At 33.8% G+C, this 10,340-nt stretch overlaps 1 protein-coding gene across 2 annotated transcripts; it reads left to right on the top strand.

The window, feature by feature from the left end:
* Nucleotides 1–5,133: 5,133 nt before the first annotated feature.
* LOC113039881 (programmed cell death 1 ligand 1-like) lies at nt 5,134–8,517 on the top strand. 2 transcript variants are annotated; one of them, XM_026198021.1, is made up of 4 exons: nt 5,134–5,401; nt 6,979–7,019; nt 7,308–7,628; nt 7,752–8,517. In XM_026198021.1, exons 1-4 carry the CDS (start codon nt 5,331–5,333, stop codon nt 7,937–7,939), a joined length of 621 nt encoding a protein of 206 aa, XP_026053806.1. In that variant the 5' UTR covers nt 5,134–5,330; the 3' UTR covers nt 7,940–8,517. The 2 variants fall into 2 exon arrangements, with proteins under 2 accessions (XP_026053806.1, XP_026053807.1); XM_026198022.1 differs by having other exon boundaries at nt 5,134–5,405.
* Nucleotides 8,518–10,340: the final 1,823 nt, after the last annotated feature.

Genomic DNA, 10,340 nt, shown 5'->3' with positions numbered 1-10,340 from the left:
AGGACTCTAGCTGCTACATTTTGGACTACCTGTAGCTTGTTTATTGACGAAGCAGGACAACCACCTAGAAGTGCATTACAATAGTCCAGTCTAGAGGTCATGAATGCATGAACTAGCTTTTCTGCATCAGAAACACATAACATGTTTCGTAGCTTGGCAATGTTTCTAAAATGGAAGAATGCAGTTTTTGTAACATGGGAAATATGATTTTCAAAAGACAAATTGCTGTCTAATATAACACCCAGATTTCTGACTGTAGAGGAAGTAACAGTACATCCGTCTAGTTGCAGATTGTAATCTACAAGATTCTGTGTAGTGTTTTTTGGTCCAATAATTAATATCTCTGTCTTGAATTTAATTGGAGAAAATTATTTGTCATTTTTAACACACTCTGTTAGCTTAGATAATTGAGAAGTTTCATCTGGTCTCGTTGAGATATATAGCTGAGTATCATCAGCATAACAGTGGAAGCTAATTCCGTATTTTCTAATAATATTACCAAGAGGCAAGATGTATATTGAAAATAGAAGGGGACCTAGGACGGATCCTTGTGGCACTCCATATTTTACTGATGATAAATGAGATGACTCCCCATTTAAATAAACAAAATGGTAGCGATCGGACAGGTAGGATCTAAACCATCTTAGAGCCTGCCCTTGAATACCTGTATAGTTTTGTAATCGATCTATGAGTATTTCATGATCTATGGTGACGAACGCAGCACTAAGATCAAGTAAGACTAGAAATGAGATGCATCCTTGATCTGACGCAAGGAGCAGGTCATTCGTAATTTTAACAAGTGCAGTTTTTATGCAGGAAGGTGCTCAATTGAGCAGACACAACTTTTTCTAAAATTTTAGACATAAATGGAAGATTTGAAATAGGCCTATAATTTGCCAGTACACTAGGATCTAGTTTTGGTTTCTTAATAAGAGGCTTGATAACCGCCAGCTTGAATGGTTTTGGGACGTGACCTAAAGATAACGACGAGTTAATGATATTGAGAAGCGGTTCTTCGGCTAAAGGTAACAATTCTTTCAGTAATTTAGTGAGTACAGGATCTAATAAACATGTTGTTGGTTTAGATACAGTGATAAGTTTATTTAGCTCTTCCTGTTCCAGATAAATGTAAATAAACTTCAGCGTCAGATACTTGTTATGAGAACATATATACTTAAAAACCTCCAACACCTTTATACCTACAGTATAGTAAGTTCCACTTTTGTTGGGGTCCAAAGAGGGCTTGGCTTGCGATTCTTTGTTGGCATTTACAATTTTTACAGAAAGGCTGTGGGTAGCTAAACACGTCCTTCTGAAAACAGCCACAACTAAATGCTTAATCATGGTTGAACATGATACGCCTCCTCCACCACATGCTTGGAATGTATCCTTTTCAATGTTTAGTTTTTTGTGGATTTCAACCTGTGCAGTACACATTAAAGGGGTCATAGGATGCTGCTATAAAGAACATTATTTTGTGTATTTAAATGTTTATGCAGTTTAAGGATTAAAAAACACATTATTTTCCACATACTGTAGCTATATTATGGTTGCTCCTTTATGAGTTGCATTTTATAAGGTGATTACTTAGAGCACTTACTACTCCTTGTCCAAGTACCATACTGTCTGTTAAGACAGCTTTGCCACCACCTGGTGGCAGATTTAGCTTTAATTTAAATACTATTTATCCCACTGCCACATCCTTTCATATTTCTTCTATGTTGTTATTGATAGACCTTTTGATATGCAGTTTTATGATCAATTCCCTACTAAACCATTTTCTCTAGGAAATACAGGTCATGAAGCAAAAAAAAAAAAAAGTAAATGTTGATTTTGGTGATCTCATTGTTAAAGGACTGCAAGTGTAAGAAAGCCAAAAAGTAAAAAAAAAAAAAAAAAAAAAAACCAAAGTGGAGAGGTGCCGTCGGGGAAAGATGAAACCTGGAGTACCAGCAGATAATGATTTTCAAGTTGAGGACCATAATAAAGTTGATTAGTTTAATAAGAAATTAAACTAATAAAAGAGATGGCTGAATACAATAAGATTAATCTTAAACTGCAAGTGACGAGCGACTATGAAATGATAGAAATTTCAAATGTATGTTTTGATCACATATTCTGTTCCCTTTTTCTATACGTTTTAAGATTTAAGGCTTGAGTTGCTGTATGCTTTGTTTATTTATATGGTGAAAAGAAAGGTGCTGCATCTGACAATAAATTTGTGATTTGTGTATCTTACCGCATTGATTTTGCTATATCTGCATATATATAAGTTAATGCATACTTAAACCATGTTTTAGATGTGTTATAAACGTGTGTGTGGGCTTGAATTAATACGAGCATTTACATGTTTTACTAATAGCCCCTGCAATGTTTCCAGTTGAACTTTTGATGCTCAATACTAAATGTGACAAAAGTTGTGTACTTTGTCTGTGCATGAATATACAATGTTACCAAATAAGGTGAAATGTTTTCTATTGTTTGGTGGTGTGTCAAACATCTCAGCCCAGTCAGCAGCAACATGTCTATAAACCATGCGGTATTAAAGAGACAGCTCACACAATGTAATTAACATAAAGATAAATTCACAAGAGCAAGTATATTATTTGCACGTTTATTTACATTAAAGGCAAAGTAACTAAAATAATAAGAACACAAGTATAGATCTGGAATGCCTTCTGATCCTGTGCTAGACCTTTTTGTTACATAATATTTTTTTGCTATTGTTTTGTGGAGTGACACTTTCATAAACTTTTCTATAGTCCCCTGTTTATTTAATGGTTAATAATATAATATCATAGCACAACAACAGTGATCAGCAATAATGATAAATCTTATACTCATGAAAAAATAAATAAAAAGGGATAGATCACAACATCATCTCGGAGGTAAGAAGTGGATTACCCTTCATCTGAATTGTTTGTCTACAGCGATATCGTTGACTTGATTGCAAATAAATGCACAGACCCTATTAACTGAACAGAGATGACATCACTGAATTCAATGATGAACTGATTTTAACTATCATTTTGCATTATTGACACACTGTTTTTTCTAATGAATGTTGTTCAGTTGCTTTGACGCAATGTATTTTGTTTAAAGCACTATATAAATAAAGGTGACTTGACTTGACTTTGTCTTTCCATCTTGAAATGTGAGGCAAATGTTGGATCACAATAATTTGGAACCACAGTTTCCACAAATTTCTTCACTCGAATTGAGATGTTCTCTTCACTCAAGGGCATCTCTGGTATCATCAGTGCAGGTGGAATTAAGAATTAAAGGAGTAAAATTAAATCATACTCGGTCAATCTTAAAGGACAAAAATGAAAAACATCCTGTCAAAAGCATATTAAAAGAATTCTGGGAACACAATGAAACACATTTTACAAGTTTTGGGTGGATAGATGATGCTAAAGCAAGAGGGTTAATCCAGAATACAGAGCAAAGGGTCAAAACACAAGTAACAGGGCAAAGCAAGAAAAAAACTAAACTAGGAAAAATATAAACTGAAACAAGACTATGAAAACTAGAAACTAAGATGAGACTATGAAAACAAACACGGAATGGCTTGGTATCCCAGCTATCGCTAGGAGAAGGATATGTGCAGAACAATACTCTGAGTTATAGGGTGTTGGTATGTGGGGATTTTAATGCACATAGTACTTTATGGGGAGGATCTAGAACAGATACAAATGGGGAAGTCATAGAAGAGTTATTAGGAAAAAACAAATAGTTTGTTTAAATTATGGGGGAGGGACTAGAATAGATCAATAGATCAAGTGTATGAGAGGAGTTAGAAAGGAATACCAGTACCCAGTATTAAAGACGGATGAGGAAGTTGCAATTTCTGACGAGGAGAAGGCAGAAATGATTGCTAAAGAACTGGTTAAAATACATAGTTCTAATAATTTATCTGAAGAGGCTAAGAGAGGAAGAATGAAGATTAGAGCAGATTATCCTGGGGTTCTGGAGAAGAGGCATACGAATAATAGTGTATTGGATGTTCCACTTACTCTGGATGAAATGAGAAGAGTAATAGCAAGATCTGGATTAACGTCTTCTGGGGAAGATGGAATCTACCATATAATGTTAAAACATCTAGGTACTTTACTAACTTTGAAACTAAACTATAGGCCAATAGCTCTAACATTGCATTTAGTCAAACTAACGGAAAGGATGATTAGTGAAAGACTGACATTTTATTTGGAAGCAAATGAACTTTTATCACCTTATCAGAGTGGATTCAGGAGAGGGAGAGGAACAATGGACCCAGTTGTATGTTTGGAAACAGAAATCAAGAAGGCACAGGTTAACAAGAATCATTTACAGCAGTTTTCTTGGATGTAAAGAAAGAATACAACATGGTTTGGAAGGAGGGACCAATGATTAAGTTAAATAAAATAGGAATACTCTCAGGAAGAGTATTTAATAGGATTAAAGAGTTTTTATTTGACAGATCTATATGAGTTAGAATTGATACAGCTTTGTCTAGGAAGTATCTGGTAGATCACGGTACACCTCCGGGTAGCATCATTAGTCCACTGCTTTTTTCCATCATGATAAATTATGTTTTTTCCCAAGTTCCACCTGATATTAGTGAATCTTTATTTGCAGATGATGGAGCATTATGGAAAAGAGGAAGGAATGTTAATCACATTAATATAAAGATACAAAAGGCAATTAATGTGGTTGAAAAATGTTCATACTCATGGGGATTTAGGTTTTCAGTAGAAAAAACTAAATCACTAATATTTACAAGGAAAGAAAAAAGGAAATCAATGGAATGGAAGAATATACAGACAATTAATTGAGATAGTTAAAGTCTTTAAGTTTTTGATAGTGTGGTTTGATTCCAAATTGATTTGGACAAGTCCTCCAACCCATATGACCATAAAGTTCGTTTGTCACTATCTTCTTTATGGGCACCAGGCAGACATCTTTATAACAGAAAAAAGTGGGAAAGATGAGGATGACCGGGTGAAGTAAGGAAAATGTACCCTCAAGGTTAAGACTATTAATAGGGGTTTTATATAGTTCTGTTTGTGACTCTAGTCCACACTCCAGTATAGTAGGTGGCGGTAATGCACCTTAACGTTGGATGCCACCCGCCATAAAACAATAATAATAAGAAGAAGAAGACGCCTATAACGAAACACCGAGCTACCGAGTCCGAACTACATTGGTTCAGCCGAAGATAAAACCATGTAATGGCTGAATATACATTTATTAGACACTTAATATCACGTCAGTTTGTGCTTTCAGAATCGGTTAATCTGCGCTGCGGTCGTTTCATCACATCCGGAGCGCACATCTGAACCAGGAAACGGATGCCACTTCTTAGCACAACAGAAGCAGCAGACAGGCCGAATGAAGCTTCAGGAGGAAACTTTACTCCAACGTTGGTATTGAACTTATGTTTACGTTCTGCAGTTAAGTAACACGCGGTTCCGGGTAGAGGACATGGTCGGTTCACTTAGTCTTGTCGTGGCATAACAACTCGTGGGAACGTGATAATATGTCGTGGCCGCGATATCATTTTGTCGAGGTAATCTTTATGTCATGGCCTCGAGATGTTATGTACATCATCCGTTTTTCGCAGCCACGAGTTATGTTGAGGGAACACAATATTTGTTCTCTACCAAGCACCGTAGTTATCTGCCGTGCGTGTATGTGAGAGAGAAAACCCACGTGACCCTTGGAGCAGAGAACCATAAGTAGCATGAGTGTATTGGTAGCAATAGACAAAAATACATTGTATGGGTCAAAATGATCGATTTTTCTTTTATGTCAATATCATTAGTATATCGTTTTCCTTTAAGGTATTTAGTAGATTTCCTACCGAGAATATATCAAAATGTAACTTTTGATTAGTAATAAGCATTTGTTAGATTCAGGTGTGCATAATTATTAAGCAGGTATTCTTTTACAGATAAAATTAGCCAAAAAAAAGAGCGAGAGAGAGTTTAACTCTAACTCCAACTGAAGGTCAAAAGTTATTAAATACCTATGAGAAATATTAAAAGCTAGTGCAATACTAGAATTGACCTTTGGACACGTGGAATTTATATTTCAGAATCTGGCAGCGAGTTCATTTTTAGTCCATCAACTATCCTGAAAAAAAGTCTGTCTTGCAGAGATGAACTAAAAATGAACCCTCAAAACTCGCTGCCAGAATCTGAAGGATACATTTCTGAAAGAGTGGTACTAGAGGATGTGGTGCTGGTCCTTAAAAAGTCACTCTCAACTTAGGTTTCAGTTTTGGAAAATCTATAGGTGCTGGAGACTAAATGGTTCCTGATGGTTTTACACATGTTTCTGAAATATTTTCCAGTGTCTTTTCTTCTCCACCTGTTTTTTTTTTATCTGACTTCGGTGACCCGCTGAGCATTTTGGTGTACAATGGTCATGTCTTAACTTTCTAGTATTATAGTATCTAGTATTTCTAGTATAGAATTCTAGTATTGCATTTGGTTTTAATATTTCTCATGGGCATTTAATAAGTTTTGACTTTTCAGTCTGAGTTTAATTTCTTTTTTTGGCTCATTTTATCTGTAAAAGAAAACCTGCACACCTGAATATAAGGAGTTTTTTTAATTATTTTTTTTTTACATCCAGCCTTCATGAACAATTATATATTACTTATAAAGGATAAAATACTAAATTGATAGTAGTTATTAAGATTGATGTGGTTTGAAATTGGTAAAATGTGCTTGAAAATAAAAATATGATCAGAACATCAACTTGCATAATTATGCATGCAATGTTTTAAGAAACCAAACCTCATTTTAAGCTGATGTGTGTTAAGGTGTATCATCAGCATTTCCCATAATGCTTTTAGTTTTTGCATTTAGTAAACAGCAGCTCCCTATAAAAGCTGCCACAACCTTGTGGTGATCAACTCAAATCAGCCTATTGCTATTGTTATGTGGCTGAGCTACAGTAAATTAAAATAAATGATTTGTTCTGTTTCTGCAGTATCTACTTCATCTGTGTGTTTACACTGCTGATAAACAAAGGTGAGCATATGAGCAACACATTCAAGATTCATGTCAAACTTTTACTGGGTTCTAATATTTCAACTTTTTCTAGAAACTCTTCCTATTCTGTTGATATTCTTGATAATATTTTTAATAAAAATTTAGTTTTAGAACTTTTTTTAGTAAAATCTTTAGTTTGTATTATACATTTTTATAACTAAAGTATGTTCTTCACCTTGAAAATAGCCAAATAATATGTCATGGGATTAAAACAAACAAACAATGTCTTAATGTCAGACTGTGTGTTTACAGTTTGTGTGATTTCAGTCTCTCTGCAGGTCACAGGTGATGTTGGCGGCTCTGTTGTCCTGCCGTGTTCTTCAACTGAACCTGATCTTAAACCTCAAGACATTAATGTGCACTGGAGAGACAAAGACAGGAAGATTGTGTATGATATAGTCATGGGTAATTATGCACAAGAGTTACAGGACCAAGAGTACAAGAACAGAGTTGAAACTTTCCCTCAGGAGTTTCTGAAAGGAAACGTCTCCATCAAACTCAACAATCTTCAACACACTGATGCAGGGACATACAGCTGCATCATCACTCCCTCATCTGAACATCTGACTGTACAGCTCATCATCAATGGTGAGTAAAACTGGATTATGAATATATGAAGTTTTTCATTTTCAAAAATTCACTTCTGCTCTAAATCCATTATAGACTGATCTGTTATGATGTTGTTGTTGTTTCTTTACTGTTTTCTTGCAGAATCAAGTGCAGGAAACAAAATCACTGATCTACAAAATGAAGGAGAAGCTTCTGAAGCAGACAAGAAATCATTGCTCTGGGTTTATATTGTAGTAGGGGTATTAATAGGGCTTGTAGGGCTTATAATCGGTCTAATAATCAAATTTCGCAAAAAACAATTTAAATTCTCTTGTGTCAAAACTCAATAAGAACAGACACAAATGACATAAACAGGTCTAAAAGTTTCACTTAAAATATAAATAAATTTGTTTTTAGCAAAATTTTACTAACTTTCATTAGATGTTGCGTGAGACCGTTTTGAGCTGTTATGTTGTTGTCATTTGCGCTGTATTGTTCCTGCTATTTTATAACAGAACGAGATTGAAACACTAAAACAATAAGATGTTTTGTTAAAGGTGTTTTATTTTAAAGGCCTTTGAATATGTTACTGCTTTAATTCTGTACCACAAGTGTTCTTTCTTCATGTTGTGGTGATATGAGTTTGTGTGTTCCTTCAGTGAACATATGGCCAGACACTCAGGGTTCAGATCGAGATCACTATAAAACTTTGCAGACTGTAGAACACAGTCAGCGTCTTCGCAAAATCAGTAGATTATATTTATTTGCTTCACCTGCTCTACTCCAGTCTAATATTATGGGATCTTAAAGATTAAATATATCTGTCCATGTTATCACATGTATGTGAATGTAAAAAGAATCTGTTGGTGGTTAGAAATTTATATTTGATTAAAAGTGAATGTTTTCCAATAAATGTTTTTGCATGTTTCTTGCATGGTTTCTGGTAATGGAAAGAACATAGTAACACTTTACAATAAGGTGTCATGTGCTAACAATAATTAATGTATTAACTAACATGAACAAACAAAGAACAATAAATCTATTACAGAATTTAGACATCTTTATTAATGCTATTTAATAATAATACAGTCATTCAGTGTTCATTTTAGTTCCCAGTGCATTAACTAATGACAAACAACTTTTTTCAATAATGCATTCGTAAGTGCTGAAATTAACAAAAAATGGTGTAGAAGTATTGTTCATTCTTAGTTCATGTTAAATAATGGAACCGTACTGTAAAGTGTTACCAAATAAATGTAATAAAAAATATAAAAAAAACACTGAACAGTGGTAAAAAGATATTTAATTGATGTCCATAATAACAATAATAAAAACATATATAATAGAGAATACTGTTTATAACATTTAAATATATTCATGCATTCATCTTGTCCACCTTCCTTGTAGACGCCACTCTTTAAAATCTAATTTGGAATAGCAGTTGAGGTGTTTTTGAAGCAGGTCTGTGATTCTAAATTCCTTAACATCTTCAATCCATTGTTCAATCCATCTACAGAATTATAAATTTTGTTCTTTTGTAGTTTATAGTCACTTTTGTTTTTTTGTTTTTTGATGATGATAGTTGTAATATTAGTGGTATTGGGAGACACATGATCTGTTTCTTTGATTGGAGGATGTTACTGAAGAAATTAATTATCTTCAACTCAATGAATATCCATCAGTGGATGGTTTGTCTTCTGAATTTACTTTTCAAATAACCATTTTTACTAAACAATTAAATCATTTGCTTTTGCAGGTGTTGTGAAAGATAGGTCTCTTTATGCTGCTCTCAAACCCAGTATTTCTTAAGAACAATTGCAGAATTTAAGCCTTTTAGTGTTTTAAAAAGGACCAGTTGCATAGTTTTTAATTACATTTGATTTCAGAAGAAAAAAATGTTTTTTTTTTTTTTTTTATAAAAATGATTCAGAAAATTTATTTTAAATAGAAAATTTACAATTTCTCAGGTATCGAGCTTATATATAAAATATTAATATTAAATTTTTTTAAGGGTAGAACGTTGCTTTCTAAAGCTGAGATGCTGTACAAAAAAAATCTATTGCAATAAACAGCTTAAGAAAAATATTTTATTCAATTCTTTAAAGTTATATAATAATAATAATATTAATAACATAATTAATAAATTGAATATAAATGCTACCCTGCAATAAAATTACAGAGGTTTATGTCTAAAAAAATTTTTTTCATATGTTAATTAATCCTCCTGTGATTTCCAAACTGAAGATTCACATTGTGAGCATATTATCTTTGGAATCTTCTTGCAATATAACTCTTGGTTCTGGCTTTGAAATGTGACAATGTAATTCTTGTTTTTTTACATTACAAAAGAGAAGCAATTATTGTTATATTTTGATCAAAAGAGAAACAAATTAAATCATGGGTGAATTTAATCGTTGATTTGTGTATGAGAGTGAAACTTCCTTTCAGTGACCTTTAATCCTGTGTGAAAAGGTGTGATGGATCAAGAGAAACATTTCTCTGAATGATGTCTCATACATTCCTGCTGTCATTGTGTCTTTTATATACACAGAATTCATACATATATTTTTTTCATACATATATTTGAATATTTTGTGTCAGGGTTCTGTCACTTCAGGCTAGTGGTATTCATGGTTTTGTGACAGAGCCCTGATACTCTCCTCATGTTATTGTTTTCATGTGAGCGCGCGGCTTCAAGACCGCTCGAGCTGTGCGCTCTTGTCTGCGTGTCCTGTTTCATGTTGGAGCGTG

The sequence above is a fragment of the Carassius auratus genome, chromosome 22, assembly GCF_003368295.1.
Source record: "Carassius auratus strain Wakin chromosome 22, ASM336829v1, whole genome shotgun sequence".
NCBI lineage: Eukaryota > Metazoa > Chordata > Actinopteri > Cypriniformes > Cyprinidae > Carassius > Carassius auratus.
The sequence above is the reverse complement of the archived record's forward strand: the minus strand, read 5'-3'. Positions and strand labels throughout refer to the sequence as shown.